The sequence below is a fragment of the Pseudochaenichthys georgianus genome, chromosome 3 (genome assembly GCF_902827115.2).
Source record: "Pseudochaenichthys georgianus chromosome 3, fPseGeo1.2, whole genome shotgun sequence".
In the NCBI taxonomy this organism is placed as follows: Eukaryota; Metazoa; Chordata; class Actinopteri; order Perciformes; family Channichthyidae; genus Pseudochaenichthys; species Pseudochaenichthys georgianus.
In genome coordinates, this window is record NC_047505.1 from 6,252,210 (window position 1) to 6,271,523 (window position 19,314).

Sequence of the window (19,314 nt, forward strand, 5' to 3'; positions counted from 1 at the left end):
CCGCGCCGCGGTATTTCCCACGGTCTGCCTGACAGCGTACGCTGTAGGCATGGAAACCAGGACGCTCCCGTGCGCTCCGGGGCTATCAGGACCTCACTCGGTCCGGGAACCGAGGGGTCAGTGGAACTGGTGGGAAAAACGTATAACTGGGGTTACCTACTGTAACCCAGCTTCTATGAGTAATGGCGCAGCCCTCTAAGGCTATCGCTATTGGGTTATCCCTCTGCGCCCCCGCGCAGCACTGAAACACTTGTAGTCCACGCCCACCCGCTAGGTGGGCCCCACCCTCGGGCCTCCTTCCGGTATAAATAGGAAGGTGGCCCGGCAATCTGCTCCCATACAATATAACTTTTCTTCAGCCATTCGTAGAGCCAGTGGGGCCCAGCGCTTAGAGGGCTGCGCCATTACTCATAGAAGCTGGGTTACAGTAGGTAACCCCAGTTCTATTTCGTATATGGCTTCGCCCTCTAAGGCTATCGCTATTGGGTTAAGGGCGAAGCATGATGTAGTCTGCGCCCCACTGGGTCCGTCCAGCACTAGAAGCACAGACACACCTGCTCAATAACACATCCCTGCCTGTTGTGCCATGCGTAATGGCACCTCCCCGTCCCTGGAACATAGCAAACATACCTGTTTTCCTGACGGGGTGAAGGCTGGGAACAATACATACCGACCGCTGTGAGAAGTAGAGACGAAGGTCCCACCTTATCCTGCGATCATAGAGGGGGAACAGCCGCTCTCTCCGCGTCAGCCAGGTAGGAGAGCGCTCAGCTGGATCCCTGACGTTACTCACTCTAATCAGACACTTCGTACGAAGTGTATTAGAGGAAGGGGAACATCCCTCTCCTACGAGGGGAAAAGGCCGCTCTCTGTGTGCCGAGAGGCAGGAGAGAGGCGCTCAGCTGGCTCCCTGACGTCACTCACTCTGACAGGACACCCAGTACCGGGTGCGTCATAGAGGAAAGGGAAACATCCCTCAAATAAAATTGAATAAATGAACAGGGGGAAGACCAAGATGCAGCCGTGCAAATATCTTCCACTGACATTCCTCCGTGCAAAGCCGTGGAGGAGGAATTCCTCTGGTGGAGTGCGCATGTTCTCCGGGGCTCCACCGAGACATATGCCTGCGACACAGCCTCACACTCCCCGTCCGGGGAAGAGGGGGAAGGGGAGAGCCGCATGGCGAGCCCTGGAGGGAGGCGGGGAAGGAGTCGTCCGACTCCTGCCCCCCACTCGCCTCCATAAACAGGCTGTCCTGGATGGGCACCTGCCCACCCCAGACGTCTTCCTCACCCGCAGCAGCTAGGGCGTCCGCCCTTTGCTTCCTGTCGGATGAAGGAAGACGCACACAATGAGGACATGCGACCTGCTGGCTGAGAGCCGTGTCCGCGTGCTCTGGCCCCAGACAGGCTGCGCATATCGGATGCAAATCATAGCTCATAATGTAGCCTGTATTGCACGAAGGGCACATACGGACACACTCTTTATTGCTCATGCTGTTGCTTTCTCGTGCTTCAGTAAACTGCTGGTTGCTGAAGAAAAGAGGGAGCAGATTGCCGGGCCACCTTCCTATTTATACCGGAAGGAGGCCCGAGGGTGGGGCCCACCTAGCGGGTGGGCGTGGACTACAAGTGTTTCAGTGCTGCGCGGGGGCGCAGAGGATAACCCAATAGCGATAGCCTTACGGAGCGTCCACACTAGAGCTTCAAAAAAAGCTTGGAGCTGGGCGTGTCTGGAGCTTGGGGATTTTATTCAAGCAACACGACCAACAACCAATCACATGAATCTCCCGCCCCCGACATACAAAGCAAAAAACCCAGGGTATTTTATGGGAGCAATATATATATATATATATATAAACTCCCCAAACAGGCGAAAACCTACCAGTTTCACCCACTGTCTCTGCCACCTCCCTCCATGCCTGGTTCCTCCGGTTTGTATCCCGGTAGGTGAAGAGGGTCTGGTCATACAAAACCGGGTGATTGCTACGGCGATATTTAGTTTCTCCTCCAACTTTTTTTGAAATATAGAAATGAACGGCGGGATATCTCTCCCAGCTTAGACGCGGTTTGATTGGCTACGGCTTGAGCTGTCAGATTTTCCGAAACAGGATTTGATTGGCTGGCGCTGGCTACTCCGGCGGAGACGGACCGCTCTGCTACCCACAATTCAGTTCGGCGAAAAAGCGAGGCAACGTGACGTCACCCCATTCAAAGTGAATGGGCAGATTGGAGTTGTCGACGCTGTAGTGTGGACGGGCCGTTAGAGGGCGAAGCCATATACGAAATAGAACAGCAGTGTTTTCAGTGCTGCGCGGGTGCGCAGGGGATTACCCAATTGCGATAGCCTTAGAGGGTGAAGCCTATATGAAATAGAACTGATATTGGGAGTTGGGATTCAGCGGTGTTAGGCCCTCACGTGCGCTTCACTGCCCCTTAACCTGTTAAGCCCCAGCCTGTTTTCCAGGTCTCAGGCTCGGAAATGACATTCCCAGAACAAATGACCATAATTTCACTTCTAAAAGGGGAACATTCAAATCTTTTTTCTCATAGAAATAATAAACCTGTGAGTTGGATGTAGAAGAGTCAGAACCAATATAGATTGTTTTAATTTTAAAGTAAATTCAGATTGAACATAGTAAAACTAATTAAATTATTGTGCCCGTCCCAAAAAAAAACATTACTTATAGTGAAAACCACCCTTGAATGATGGGATCGGAGACTAAAAGCTTTAGGAATCCACACTATAACATACAATAAGTACCCTGTATCAAGATTGATGCAAAACAAGTTCAATTTGACCTTTTTAGAGAGGTTTAGCAACAACAAACACTTCTGGGGTCATTTGGGTGAATTTGACCTATCTCTGGCCCCCCTTGGTCGATTTTGATGATTGACATCTCTTTTTAACCGCTAGAGCCAATATAATCGAGGGGAAGTTCCACATACACACACACGTTACCAAATAAGGAATGAGAGTGATGCGTATCCAGAATACCCAAAACAGGAAGCTGTCATACGCATCAAAATGGAATTATGGATTATCAGTATTTTTTTCAAAGTGACAGACACATTGGATTAACCTATGGAATAATCTGCAGCCGTGTTTTTCTCGTTGTAATGCCATTGAACACGACTTTTGATCAGAGTAACAGCAAAAGGTAAGACAAGGTTAAGTGTGTGTGTGTGTGTGTGTGTGTGTGTGTGTGTGTGTGTGTGTGTGTGTGTGTGTGTGTGTGTGTGTGTGTGTGTGTGTGTGTGTGTGTGTGTGTGTGTGTGTGTGTGTGTGTGTGTGTGTTTGTTTAGTTAATTTTGCACCTTTCTTAATTCATCACTTTCTTTTTAGTTGCTGTGTCGGTACAGGGCACGTGTGAGTGGCGGTGAGTAATATTTAGATTTTAGATTTGACCTGTTTCTCCTCCCAACAGTAACTGTGTGCGCTCATTTAGTCAGTTTGTATAGGCTGGATACCATTTTAAATAGCATTCTTGGTGTAGATGAATTCATAATAAATTGTTCTTTTTACTGGTTAAAGTATTGTTTGTAAACGTGTCTGATATTGATAAATAAATATCATACTCTTGGGAGTCTTGAACCTTTTTGTTGACTGCCAACCCTATCATGTATTTAATTGAATCTGTGGAGTTTTGCTGTTTGATACATTTGAGTTAAAGGGCACATTTGATCAGTAGAACAGCTACACTTTAGGCTGTGTGCACGGCCGCGGTCACACTGGTTCTCTTGCTCAGTACAAAGCGGGGATTAGGGGCTGAATGTCCGCTGGATCGGCGAGGCATTGAGCCAACACTGATTGTTAATCCTCAGAGACTGTTGCACCTCACTGATTACTATCTTGGCCTCTTCCTCTTCCCTTTGTGCAGCCGTGCTTTGCATCCCTCACCACTTTGTCTATCTGCTGTCCTGCACAGGCAGAAGAGAGTAAAGTAAGATCTGACAAGAGGGGAAGTATTAAGAGACTAGATGAGATACCACCCAGGGCGGAGGACAATCCTGAGCCCGGACAAGTCATTTGAATAACAGTAATTAACTTGAATCCCAAAGATGCACTGGTTATTAATCCCTTTAGGGACATAAACAAGTTGCTTCATGTTTATAGTGCACACTGGACACTCATTGTTCACACTCTTAATTTTCTTATTTATTTATCCACGTATACTGATTTTGCATGATAATCATTAAGAAAAGCAAAACACATGTTGTGCATGCAAATTATTAATACACGATTAAAGGAAATATTTGAACGAATTCCTTGATCAATCAGGTACCACAATAAAACAATGGCACTCCCTAACATTTTTGAACAAAACTGCTACACAAAAGCTCTTTTTCAGATTGATAGTGAAAGCAGATGACATACACATCAGAGCTGTGCCTGAATCTTATGAAGACACACACACACACACACACACACACACACACACACACACACACACACACACACACACACACACACACACACACACACACACACACACACACACACACACACACACACACACACACACACACACACACACACACACACACACACACACACACACACACACAGGCCATGATGGTTTGTTTCGTCAGGTTCCTGACACACTCACCTACAGGCAGACTCTTGCCGTGGATCTTGTCGGCCCAGCCTGCGTAGTAACGCAGAGTTTTGATACTGCCGTCCAGGTCAACAAAAAAAGACTGCAGGAAGGGCTTCCCTGTGTCCAGGGTCTCCAGAGTCTAAAAAGGCAGGACCAAATAGCATCACTAGCAAGTTGATGTTTAGCTGAACTCTTGGACTCTGAAGAAATGTGATCTGTGGCTGTAACTTTAAATTATGCACGGGTGCCCAATTATAGAGCTTTGAGTTAAATATTGTTGGAAACAAACACCCTGATTAATCAAACTTATTCAGAAGATAACGAATTTCAGTCTGACATTCAAATAAAGTGGTCTAGAGCAAAGTGGGGGCCCGAACCCCCGGGGGGCCGCCAGGGACACCAGGGGGGTCACGCAAAGTTTTTGTGTATTTTTTTTAAATACATTTTATTTTATTGTTTTTAAATCTCACGACCGCCCATCAAGCCAATCAGAATCGAGCTGCCGCTGCTGAGAGTGAAACTGAGTATCTGCTCAGCTTTTGGAGCAAGTGAGAGCTAGTGGATATTTCGCTCTGCAGCTGGATGAGAGCACGGATGTAGCAAATATTGTTGTTTATATATATGAATATAAATATGTTTATTGTTAATATTACTGTTGAATATTATATATAAATAGCTTTCAAAAATGCTAAAAATATATGTTAATTGTTCATATTACTGTTCAAAATTATATAATATTATAAAGACAGAAATCACTTTAAAATATGTTTACTGTTGATATTACTGTTTAATATTGTGTTAAGAATGTTTATAACAGAAGACACAATGAATGTAATGAATGACAAACAAAAGATAAATACATAAAAAAATTAGAAGAATAACTGATTATTAATACAAATATATATTAAGAAAATGTATTAAGCTGTATGATTAATTTGTCATATTTTCCATCATAATGTACTGTAAAAAATTGCAACAGGGGCGTCCCCGCCAGAGGATAATGCTATATGGGGTCCTTGGCATGGCAAAGTTTGGGAACCCCTGGTCTAGAGAGTCAGGAGAAACCTTTCTGAAATGGAAAGCTGTAAAAGGCTAAGTGTTGGTAATTCCCTGTAGCTTCCAGGCCTCCTCTTGCAAAGCTTGGTTTTATTTCTGCTGTACAATACGTTAGTGATGTATAACGTATAGTATACATATGTTGCTTCCACATACATTAATACAAATAATAATATATTTTGTATTCCTATTTGTATGTTTGAATGTGTCAGATGGGAATAATGTTATTGTGTATTGGCAAGTATGTTGGAGTTATTTTATTCTAAAAGGCAGTGGTGAGCCATCAGGGGCCTCTTTGAGGGCCTAAGATATTCTACAAAATAATAGTAAAAAACATTAAAAAAAATATATATATATTTTTGATTATTTGTTTTTTAAATATATTTTTAAATATTTTTCATTAGTTCTACCGAAATAAATCCCGTTGTTTTGATATTCCGCTGAAGTATACGCTGTGACGTAATAACTATTTTTTTTTCGAGGGAAGGGTGGGGGTCAGAGGGCTTAGGTATAAAAGTCACGGCTCGCCACTGGTAAAATTAATATTTAGACTGTACCTTGGCAATTAAGTTATTGCTGAAAAAAACTTGGAAAAAAAGACACAAAAAGACCGAAGCACTTTTTAGTTCATTTAGGCCTTGTAACTGACTCACCAGCTCTTACTATGGTATGATCTTGCTTGAAGTGAATATATCTGCATCTGGAGGTTTTTGCACTTATTGATAGTCAGCTAAATGATATGTAATGTAATGAGAACTTGGGCTCTGCAGCTAGCAGATAATGAAATCACTGTGCTACTTAACCGAACCTTAAAAACTGTGTTCCTTGTTTCCCCAAAACAGAGCTGGGAATTATTTCAGCCATACCCTGCTAACTGCCATTACAGAGCATGTTTGCAATTAGCAGTCACATGCAATCTGGTATTATTTCTTCACTCACATCTGTAAGGCTTCATTTACAGATCTGAGACTTAATGCAAGCTGGCAGCTCTACAGAGTGAACAGGCACAGTAACATTCATTCCCAACAGTATCTGAAAGAAAGGGAGAGTAACATCCAGGAATCATTACTAAGAGAAGAAAATAGTCTGGGGCGGGGTCACAATGTAATGATGTCATGATATGCCATACTGTATGCAAATCCCTGATATGAATAAGAAAACATACTAACTGCAAAGATGCAGTAAAACCCCATAAGTGAGATGCTTCTGAAAAGCACTTGCTTCTTTCATTGAGATATATTACTATGAATTTTATCTAGATTCCACCGGCTCCGTCAGCGCTGCGTTACGGCTGTGTTACGGCTGCGCCGCGGCGTTCACAGCGATCGCAGCCACTTTAGTCAATGGGTGCTATTCCACCAGACGCGCCGTGTTACGGCTCAGAAGTGTCCCAGAAGCGTCTCGGCGTTGGGCTCAGCTAAAAATAGGATGTTGGTCTATTTTCGACGCGACGCGAGGCGTTGCATAGCGCCAGGCAGGAAGTGGACCGGTCAGAGCATCCATTCAATCCCCAAAATAAACACATTTTGCAGACCCTATCCCTCCGCAGTCTTTCAAGTAGGAGGGGAAATGCCAGCGTTCTCCTCCGGTTTACAGGCACTGTGTAAATTATATATATAGAATAATTATGATGATGAATGCATTTTTTACCACTAAAATACAGCAACACATCTTTGATTCATGTCGTTTATAACTGGAATATTCCAATTATTACTAACTTTGTCTGTACAAAGTAGCCTGTCCAGGAAATATGCCCAAATCAACAAAAACTGCGAGCCGGCAGGCAAGACGCTCCACTTCTGAAACGCGCCCGGTAGGGTATGATGCCGGAGGAGGCCGGACCAAAACCGCGGCGCAGCCGTGACGCGACGCAGACGGACCCGGTGGAATCGAGGGGTTAGAAGGAAGAAATCAGCAGTAGTGAATAGTAACTTAATACATTTACTAAGGTTATTTAAGTAACTAAATAGAGAGGCGAAGTCCCTCTCTTTCCGGGAGCCTCCATGGGACCCCGGAAGCGTAAAATTATACATTGAAGTCAATGGAGAGAGAAAGGTTATCTTTTGATCCCGTTTGAATTGTCCCACGAATGACACATATGATGTTTGTCAATTTAAAAGAATATTTTGCAAGTCAAAAAAATTAAAATGTGTCGTAAAACTATGAAGTTACACATTTTTTAGTGTGAAACCGCTGAGTGAACTACAGGTCTCTTGGTCTCGCACAATACGCGTCACCATCACAAAGATGGCCGTCACGTTAGCAAATTTCACCTGTTTCTTTCAGAATGAGAATAAAAGTATAAAACGAGGTGACTACAAGTCTGGACACGTTGAGAGCTGTACATACACGAAAGGGGAGTTAGTCGGTTCTGTAAGAGCAGCGGGACCGGCTTTACAAGATGTTGGTGAGTAATATGAGTGCAATGTGTAACGTTAATGTCAGCTAGCTAACATTAGCTAACAAGGTACACTAACGTGTTTTGTTTCAGTAACTAGTGTTCTCCTTTAGAACTTCGTGGTCTGTGTGTATGCTGTGGATAACATTAGTGTTCACAAGAACACGGTAAACTCCCGTGTTTTGTTTTAGTTGCTCTTCAGATTGAAGCGGCCAGTTTTATATCGACTATACTGTATGTGTGATCTCGTTGTGTCATTTGAGTTTATTTGCTGTGTGTAGAGTCAAGGGTTTTGGTTATCTTGTCAATTTGTTTGGTTATCCAGGCACAGCTGTGTGTGACTCCCTCGGGTACACTGGTATGTGTTTTCCTAATGTAGAGAGCATTGATTAATTAATAAACTACACACTGAGTCTAGATCCTGACCAAATCCTTTTTTATTGTTGATCAAATGTTTTTCAAAAATGTATTCATACACATTTAGAAAAATACAATGTACAATCACAACCAGTACAACACACATTACAAAAAATACAGAAAAAACAAACAATAACAACAATCAGACAAAACTATGGAAAAATAACCCCCCCCACCCCCAGATCCGGACCATCCTTGTATTATTGCTCATTCAATCTATTATAGCATGCTAACAAACATGGTACTTACTTTATTTGTACAGATCTGCATGGGAGACGATGGCGTGATGCAGAGCGCTGTCTGTGATTGTGCACGGGGGATGTACAAATGCAGCCACGCTGCAGCATTGGCAATATGTGCCATGTGGCAGATCGCTCCACAGATGTTGAGTGCCAGTGGAGGAAGCCTGGCACTTCCAAAGTAGTCCAGCCGGTGTCTCAACTCTACCAACCCACATACAACCCACTGGCCAGAGACATCGCCACTCAGGATGTAGACTGGTTCAGGTCTGCACTGAGGGGCGCACAGTGTGGCATGGCATGGCTTTTGTCACCTGAGCCAGAGCCGCGGCCTCAACATCAGGCCATTGTCACCGTGCCGGAGCTGGTGAAGGGGCATGGGGGTCGGGGGCTTGAGGCAATTCTTGCCTCAATGCGACTGAGCAGAGACCAGCAAGCTGCCATCCAGACAGCCACCGGACAAAGTGGCAGTTACACAGGCGGGGCAGGTTGACAGCCAGCAAGTTTGGTGCTGTGCTGCGGTCGGGACTTTCATCCACTCCATGCGCGTCCCTCATGAAGAGGGTGCTCGGGGGGTACAACTTGGACGGAGTCATGGCTGTCAACTGGGGGGTTGTAAACGAGGCCGAAGGGGTGAAGGCTTTTGTGCAGGCCTATCAGGAGACAGTGTTCGAGTCTGGTCTCTTTGTGAGTGAGTCGGTGTTTTGGGAGCATCCCACGATGGACTTGTGCAGCCATCTGCCCTGCTGGAGGTGAAGTGTCCACCATCATTATATAGGATATATATATATATATATTTGTATACATATCTGTAAATTGTATAATTTTATTTGATTTAAAAGTATTTTTGATCTCTGTCTATAAACACAAACTGAGTAAGATTGACAATAAAGTTGACTTGAAAAATATATATATTCTTTATGAAAATAGTTGACTGTTGGAGAAATGAATCCAAATGAAACGTTGGACTGAACTACAACTACGCCTTTAAATCTCTACCGACTGTTTTTCAGTGGGATGGCAAGTTCCTATCTTTAAACATTTATTAGTTTTTTCTCAGAACAGATTTGATTTTCTGAAGTTAATTTAACTTAACCATGTAAGGTCATTATTAAAAAGGTACAATCAATTTGTTTAGGGTTGAATAAAATAATGATAAACATTTCATTTGGATAATTTACTGACAGAATAAGAAACTCAATGATGCTCTACTCACCTGTTCCTTTTTATAAAGTGAAACAGTTGAAACGATAGATTTTAGTAAACTTAAAAACAACCTTCTCCAAAAGCTATCAAGGAATATACCGAATACTTGTTTTAGAACTTTATTACATATTTTTATATAAATAGTTTGAGTGATCCATAATTGACAGAAGCTGGTGTTTACACTGACCTGTTACTCATATATTAATGTCTTTGTAACTTCTTTAAACCACTACCTCACTAATTTCTTTCATTCATCACGGTTCAGTAAACTAAGTGATACATGAACCAGTTTAATCATTATAATAACGTAGGATTGCAACTCTTTGAAACTGTAGGTGGCTCTTAAAAGAGCCGTTGTGTTTGGGTGTGCTGGTCTCAGGTCAGTCTAAGCCCTCTCTCGCGGATGCGGCGGGGCAGCTGGATGTCCTTAGGCATGATGGTGAGCCTCTTTGCTTGGTTCATCTTACTGGGGGCAGCTACATGGATGTCGGTGCAGTCCACAATCATTGTGCAGTTGAAGGCAGAATGAATTTATTATTGACTCCGAATGAAGCACAACTTCATGTCATACAATACATTGACTTTGTTTGTAATTGTGTAAAAAAATAAAGCATTGATTAGCAAGCAGGACCTGCAGGAACAGAGCATGGTGATGGATGGAGCTGGGAAGAGAGAAGAATAAAGAAAACAGATCAACTTCATTATCGGATATTAAAAATTCAATTTCAAAACAAGTTGCCACTCCTACAGTTTTCTAGTATGTAAAGATGATTTCACTTGACCTATGCAAAATATCACACTCAATACATGTGTGTCTCTGGGGGGTGCATTGTGCCTTTGATGTATATAAATAATATACCATAACCAAATACTATTACGTACAGTGGAAATCAGGTTGCCAGAGCAGGTCAGTCCAGTGTGCATGTTCCTCAGGGTCTCAGCAGTTACAGGTGAGGTAAAGAAAATAAAAGAGAAAAAGGTCAGTAACAACACTTTAAAGTAACAACACTTTGAATAATTATCTCTTTTAATAATGTTCTATCAGTAATCACTCAACTACTGTCTTTCCAACAAACAGATTGACTCACTATCATCACAATGAAACACGTCCAGAAGAATGGACCACAGATGGAAATTAGCTATTAGCTATACTCTGGCATATTGCATCTCTTCTCTTTGCTGAGATTAATGTTTTTGTATGCATGGTCCTTCTATAAATAAATAAATGTCATGCAAAGCTGCCTGCCTGCCTGCCTTCCTTCGACTCTCCCTGAACTGCCTGATATTTTAATGTTCAATGTTAACCATTTGAGCAGATAGCATTAAGTAGAAAAGATCGCAGATGCTAATCTGCCGTTAGCCTACCTCCCGCCCCTTTAGCACCTGGTGGAGGGGGCGATAGGCTCCTCTTCAAATGTTTCACAAAATACTTAGCATCATGACTACTCTTACTGTTTAACATTTGGGTTCACTTCATGTTAAGGCTAATACAAATGACAAGGCTAAGTAATGTGATGCTAACTAACGTGCTCGCTACTAGCTATGTAGCTAGCTTGACTGTGTTCCATGCACAACATGTGTATTACCTGATATGTTTGGTCCAACGACTCCTGGTCCTTTCATCAGACGGGAAGCGATAGAACGAGCTATGATCTATAAGTATGATCACTTATGTGATTACAACCTGGTACAAAGCACACAGGCATCTTGTAAAAGTGAATTTATTTTTAGCAATCTCTTATTTATTGGAGGGAATAATCAGTTATGAGATCTTCTTCTTCTTCTTCTTCTTCGCTTTAATTACGAGTCGCAACCACTTGGAGCATTATCGCCTGTGACATCACTTACGCGAGCCAGAATGGGATTTGGGATTTGTAGTCTTTGTAGTCGCGTATTTTTCATAGTCTTATATTTCAACAGTTTTACGACAAAATGTGACTTTTTTGACATGGAACTTATTGTTTAAGATTGACAAACATCATATGTGTAGTTCGTGGCACAATTCAAACGGGATCAAAAGATACGTTTTCTCTCTCCATTGAATTCAATGTTAATTTTTCGCTTCCGGGGTCCCATGGGCCGGAAGTAGATGGGCGTGACTTCGCCTCTCTATACAGTTCCGATAATCTGGTTAAGTATTTCTGTGTTATGCTATAGGCTACGCTTTACGCCTCAAGGACAATAACCATAACTTTTTAGTGTACAGTACAGTTCAGAGATAAATATTGTACTTTTTTAGCCGAATAAGATTTATAAAATAACAAATAATATAAAATATGATACATTTAAATGCAAATAATCAGTATAAAAATACTTTTAACCATCACTATAGCAATTCATTAAAGTGAATGTATCAGTTATAATAAACACATTCTGTTCTGCTGCATAATGACTATATTAATATACACTTTGCTTGTAATGGCTCTGTACAGTACCTTTACTGCAGAGGAACTTTGAGTGCAAGACTTTTGAATTTCATACAGAATTTCAATACATCATGACATCAAATATTGATTCCAAGTTCTGGAACCAGTCAATATGTAGTTTGATGTTATCCATTAAGACTGTTTAAAATGTGTTTGTCTTTCATTTACAGGATAGCGGTGCGTCCTAAAAATGAAAATTCGAAATGATTCTGTATTTCTTAAACTGTATACATCCATCATATGTAAATGAAAGACAATTAGATGTTAAGGGAGCACGTTGCTAAAGAGCAGCTGTGTAGGCTGCTGTGTGTGCTGTGTACATGTGCATGTGTGAGGCGAATAAAGAGGGCTTGATTTTAATCACCGCCAGCAGCCGCCGGTCCCTCTCCATCAGGTCGGCCAGTGCGTGCAGCAGCCTCCCCCGGCTGGACGCATCCATCCTCCGCCACGGAGAGCTCCTCTGCTGGGCCGCCTTGGCCGCCTGCACCGCCTTGTCCACATCTGTCTACGCGGACATGAGGCACCATGAAGTGGAAACAGTCAGGACACAGATCCCCGTATCAACACAGAAAGGCTGTAACACAAGTCTGGCTGTGCGTGACTTTCCGAAATGTTTTACGTTTGCATTTTATAACGTTAAAAGCATGTAAACGGAATGGATTAATAATAACACATTTTGTCTTGAAAACTCAACTTCAACTCCCAAGTTACCTCCATTTATCAAAATGTCCAGTAGCGAGCAGTAACAAAGCTATTTTGTAGATATAAAATGATACAGTGAAGATACAATAAGCAACATAAAAATATTCTCATCTTTTTGCTTGAGTTCTGAGGTTATGCAGAGTTAACATATATTGAAAACAGACAAACAATAATAATCTCTTGGTAATTCAGTGTAACAGTATGTAAACCTAAACTTATTTCATTAATAAAATCCAGCCTGCCAGATTCTTACCTTGTCTGCTTCTTCCACATCACATATTTTGACACCTGTCGCCGGATTGAAAGTTGGAAAAGTCCTTCCACTGCTAGATGAGTGCCATTCATTGCCGATAAAGATCTGTGGGAGGAGAAGAGTGTGCACAGGCTTTGGTGTGTGCTTCACAGGCACCTAAATATAACTATCATCATCAAAATATAAAGTAAAAGTTCTTAGCCATGTCTGAATCAGGTGAACCCCCCACCTTACCTTAGTGTGTCTGATCTCCTGAGCTGTGACAGGGGCAGGTAAAGCTGGGATATCTTCAGCCACTCCGTTCTCTGGGGTTCCGTTCTGTGCCATTCTGGCTCAGCAGTCCAGTCTACTGCAATGTGAGCCCATCCACTGGCTCTTATAGGACTGTGGAGGTCCTCCCTCCTCACACAGCAGCTCCGCCCTCAGCTCACACATGAGGGGGTTCTACTCTTACAGCCATGGGACACTCTTCCATGCACCTGCTGTTACATACCTACTTAAAATGTCCAGTCATGACTCATGACGCGGGAAATACATGTAGTGCATTTTCTTTTGTATTTTAACTGGTAAGATGAGCAAGCATTCACAAGCTGTCTGTGGGGTACCTTTCAAAGAGTAAAAGGAAAACCAGAGGTAAAAGGTCCCACTCGTCTTTCAGTCCAGGCAGTGAAAGTAGCAAGACTGAGTTCATTCTGCTGCACATTGACATAACAGCACAGCGGCTCTGTCTGGTTCTGTGGAGCGACTGCAGGCTGCTCATCAAAGCTCTAGAAGTTGTAGGTCTTTGCACCTGGGCCTGGTGAAGCTGAATGGATTTGAACACATGCAAACACATGCTTTTGTTCTTGAGGACAAAACTACTTGCCTGCTCCGGGCTTGCACTCATACACAGTCTGCTATTGTTTCGCCTTCATCACTTCATGTGTAAAAGTTACGTCAAAGTTTAATTAGGACAACAGGCTTTCACAGGCTCATTTCTCACTTTCTAACACTTCATGATGAGAGAGAGAGACTCAAAGGGACAGTGTGTACTTGGCAGGTTAAGCCAGGAAACAATGCGAAATGCAAAGCATGGGCCAAGACCCATGCAAATAAGCAGCAACCTGCACTATAGCTGAACAAGGTTTAACAGCATGTGAGAGATCAACACAGCCACCATGAATGTTCTAGGTTTGACCATCAAAACGTCTTCTTTCGAGTTCATATGGTTTTCTTTGTTAAATTGTATCAACTGTAGAAAAAAGAGCATTTGTGTTAACCCACATTTTGTTCTAGGGAGTATTTGTGGCAGCGAGTGATTTATGTGGGATTGAGTTAAAATAAAGTACAGTGTGTGTGTTCAAGAGTGTTTGTTCATTGTAATACTGGAAAAAGTCCCCCAGTGCATGAGTTTTTAACAACAATGAACTTCTATGGCTCAGAGGAAGACGATAAATCAGGATCTTATACTGACACAGAATTGTTTCTATTGGGTTTAACAATGATTGGATAACAAGTAGCTGTCTGAGTTTTGTGATTTGGTTTTTAACTTTGTGTTCCCAAAACACTTTGTTCCCTTCCGAAATATTTCAAAAATAAATGTACTAATGGCTCAAGTGTCAAATAATGTCATTTTAATGTATAATTTGTAATATAATTGCATACAATAAAATATATGAGATACTTTAAAACGCAGTGTATTTATATTACACATTCATAAATGACCCTTTTGTCAGGCTTTTATTAAATTGTGTGTTCAGTAATACGACTCAGGAAGCTGTGAGTGTAACAGCAGCTCTTCTTCTGTACTCCTTCCACCATTACAGCCTCCAGGCGGAGAAATGAACAGCCAACAGGGGATGATGCACTTCGCCCATGCGGAACGTAAAACCTCTTCTGAGTAGGTGGTTGAGTGTGTGGGAGTTTAGTTTATGAGTTCTTAAAGAGAATGTTACTTGAAATTCTAGTTTCAATTTGATGTTCTTGCCGATTGTTTCAACTTATTGATTCTGAATATCTCATCTGCAGAATAAATGTACCATGGGACATCATTCAAGAAACATTGTCTATGCAGGAGGGGAATACTATATTGTAGAAAGTCACGTAAACATTGGAAGTACTACTCGCAATAAACCATTTTTTTTAAAAACCTAATTTATGTATATATCATTAAAACTTGCAAAAGCTACTTCAACATGATGCATCATGGACCAAGGTGGATAACATAACATCTGTATCTTTTTTAAATATTTGTTGTTGTTGGCCGGAACAAAAAACAGTGCAGCGTAAATCATTATAAATGAATTAGCTTGGTGACCGAGACCTATAAACCAGCATAAGTAGTCAATATGATATAAACAAATAATGATGATGTATTTTTATGTTACTGTCATGCTCATTTATACATAAAGACACATAATAATATTAACTATGTATTTTTTCTTAATACAATTCAATTAAATTCAAAACCTTTATTTATCCAGGTAAAATCCCATTGAGATCAATGATCTCTTTTTCAAGGGAGACCTCCAGCAGTAGGTTCCACAAGAAGACATAAAAACATAAACAACAGAACAACAAAAGGACATGATACAGCAAAATGTACAGGGATTACAATTTACATATTTAACCACATGTACAGGTACCAACAGCATCTGATTTTGTAGCATCCAACCGAGCTTTAAAATATGTAGTGGTACTAGCTTGGTAATGTTCCATTCTTTTTGCAGACTGTTCCATGTTAGTGGAGCTGCACATCTAAAAGCTTTCTTCCCTAAGACAGTCCTAGCACTTGGCACATTTAATAAAACCACAGCATGCGATCTCAGGCAATAAGTACTTTCAATTCGCCGAGAGATCAGGGAGCAGATATAAGATGGTAGTTTATCCAACATGGCTTTGTAAATGAAAAAGTACCAGTGACTGAGCCTCCGTACAGTAAGTGATGGCAAAACCGCCTTGGTATACAGGGTGCAGTGATGCGTAAGTGCTTTACAATTTGTCACAAATCTCAGTGCGCTGTGATACGCAGCATCTAACTTGCTCAGGTAATTGGCAGGTGCATTCATATATAACAAATCACCCAACAGCAAGAAAATGTACAGCCTCAGCATGAGATTGAGTGCATTCAGAAGAATTAAAAACATATGGTCAAATAATGCCTGCCCTCAGAGCAAACAAAAAGCAACACTGCTCACTGCCCTGCTCTCAAATATACTGCCCACACACATGCTCGCACACATACCTAACTTAAAAGGGAGAGGGGGAGGGAAGAAGGTGAAAACAAATCAGAGAGAGAGAGAGAGAGAGAGAGAGAGAGAGAGAGAGAGAGAGAGAGAGCTCTGTCCAGGTGTTCACAGTCAAACAAAGGCTCTTTTCAGGCCTGATGAGAACAAACTGCTCCTGCACTTGTTGCAAAATATACACGCAAGATAAAAGAGCCCAACTCAGAGAGAAGCTTATCTTCTGTTACCATACCAACATTTGGACCACGGGAAAGCTTACCCAATTACATGAGCCTCACTGCTGCCAGTAAACAATAGTGAGAGCTGAGGTCAGATCTCTGAACCATTATAATAATCAAACTTGCAGTCGCAGTAAGTATCATTTGTTTAAAATTTCTTGCAGGATCTAATTTGAAAGATACTTAGAAGAGAGAGGCAAGTGTGGGTAAATAAGGCTACAGTACAGCAAACCTTGCCTTATAGAAATGTCGTCTGTGTACAACTAATTTGTTACATTAAAAGAAACATAATAATAAGCCCTCAGTGGCTCCCGATCTGTACTCCAAATTCCTCGACTTCTTCCAGGCGAAAGTCGAGGCCATCCATCAGCAGCTCCTGGTGACTGGCCCTTCCCCCCTACCTGCACCTCAGCCACCTGGTAACGCACCCCAAGCGCCGCGCCTCTCCCACTCCAACCACTCCTCCTTCTCCCCTGTGGATGCTCTCCAAGTGGCCAAACTGGTCAGCTCGGCCAAAACCTCCACCTGCTCCCTGGACCCCATGCCCACAGCCCTGGTCAAGGACTGCCTACCCACCCTCTGTCCCTACATGGTGGTCATCATCAACGCTTCTCTAGCTTCTGGTATAGTCCCCACCAGCTTAAAAATGGCCTCAGTCACCCCCATACTCAAAAAACCTGGCCTGGACCCCAACGACCTCCAGAACCACCGGCCGATCTCCAACCTTCCCTTCCTCAGCAAAACTCTGGAAAGAGTGGTCGCCGGCCAACTCCATCTGTACATGTCCAACCATGAGCTCTATGAGCCCTTCCAATCAGGCTTCAGACAGCAACACAGCACTGAGACCGCCCTCATCAAGATCACCAACGATCTCCTCATTGCTGCTGACTCTGGCCGCCTCAGCATCCTCATCCTCCTGGACCTCTCTGCAGCATTTGACACCATCTCTCACAACATCCTCCTCACCCGCCTCTCAGACCTCCTAGGTGTCACTGGCACAGCGCTGTCCTGGTTGACATCCTACCTCCACAACAGGAAACAGTTTGTCTCCATCAGTGGCTCAAACTCACCCCCGGCCCCAGTCCACCACGGTGTACCCCAGGGCTCTGTGCTTGGCCCCCTCCTGTTCACCATTTACATGCTCCCCCTCGGCCATATCATCCGACATCATGGACTCAATTTCCACTGCTACGCTGATGATACCCAATTGTATCTCAGCACCACTCCATCCTCCCAGCTCCCCCCTCAGTCTCTCATCAACTGCCTGCATGACATCAAAACATGGATGTCTTCCAACTATCTTAAGCTGAACAGCAATAAAACAGAGCTCATGGTTGTGGCACCCAAGGCTCTGCTCCATAAGGTTGGTGACTTTGTCCTTGAGGTCGACGGCTGCTCCATCTCCCCATCTCCTGAAGCCCGCAACCTGGGTGTCATCCTCGACTCCACCCTTTCCTTCCATTCCCACGTCAAATCTGTGACCAAATCGGCCTTTTACCACCTGAGGAACATTGCCAGACTCCGACCGTCACTCTCGGAGTCGGTTGCCGAAACCCTAGTACATGCGTTTGTCACCACCCGATTGGACTACTGCAATGGTGTTCTGTTCGGGGTTCCCAACAAAACCCTGGACAGGCTCCAGTATGTCCAAAACTGTGCTGCTAGGGTACTCACGCACACAAAGCCGTGGCAGCACATCACTCCCACCCTCATCCACCTACACTGGTTGCCGGCAAGTCCCGCATATCTTACAAAGTCCTCCTCCTTACCTACAAGTCCCTCCATGCCCTTGCCCCCCAGTACCTATCGGACATCCTCCACCCACATGCCCCACCCCGGAACCTGCGGTCCTCAGACTCTGGCCTGCTTACCACCCCCCGCACCAAACTGCGAACCTTCGGGGACAGAGCCTTCAGTGTGGCAGCCCCCACCCTCTGGAACGCTCTCCCTGCGGAGATTCGCAACATCCTCACACTTGAAGCCTTCAAAAGGGCCCTCATGTCCCATCTGTTTGCCAAGGCTTTCGGCCCCTAAATCGATCTGTTGTTTTGTCTGTCTGACTTTTGTTTTGTTATGTTTGTTTTTGCCCTATTACTTGTAAAGCGGCCTTGGGTCCCTTGAAAGGCGCTATATAAATCCAAGCTATTATTATTATTATAATACCAGTGGCGGCTGGTGGAATTATTTCTAGTTAGGGCTGTGCCACATGCAATCAATTTCAGCAAACATCCCAGTATGACTTAATCCAACAACAACCAGGAGTTTTCAGTGTTAATTTACAAGTCTTACATTTGAATTCCTCCATAAACAAATTAAGCATTTGAGACTGAGGACGATTGTTACGTTCGCTCTAAATCTAGGGGTACCAAGGGAAGTAACAAAACACAACGTTGATCAGGCACGAGACAAAAGAGAGGAAACCGTTCTCTGGCGTCACGAACAGGCCTTTTAATAGTAAAAAAAGAACATGGGCTGCTCACCAGCTAACTTGCACATTAAACTAGTGTCCCATACCCAGGAGCACATCTCTTATTGATCTACAGAACACGGAACAAGGTTATACGCATGCAGCCAG

General features: G+C 43.2%; 1 protein-coding gene and 1 long non-coding RNA gene across 2 annotated transcripts in view; both read right to left on the bottom strand.

Annotated features, from left to right (window-relative positions):
- The window catches only part of aldh1a3 (aldehyde dehydrogenase 1 family, member A3), a 51,973-nt gene extending 38,337 nt beyond the window's left edge, over positions 1 to 13,636 (bottom strand). The window contains 4 exon segments of the mRNA XM_034079829.2: positions 4,610 to 4,739; positions 12,707 to 12,847; positions 13,298 to 13,402; positions 13,532 to 13,636. Coding sequence (XP_033935720.1) covers positions 4,610 to 4,739; positions 12,707 to 12,847; positions 13,298 to 13,402; positions 13,532 to 13,624 — 469 coding nt within the window. The 5' untranslated portion in view covers positions 13,625 to 13,636.
- On the bottom strand, positions 10,431 to 11,496 carry LOC139435431 (uncharacterized). The gene is made up of 2 exons (XR_011644666.1): positions 10,799 to 11,496; positions 10,431 to 10,578 (listed from the first exon to the last, which is right to left on the bottom strand). It is a non-coding gene; the product is annotated as an uncharacterized lncRNA (long non-coding RNA).
- Positions 13,637 to 19,314: the final 5,678 nt, after the last annotated feature.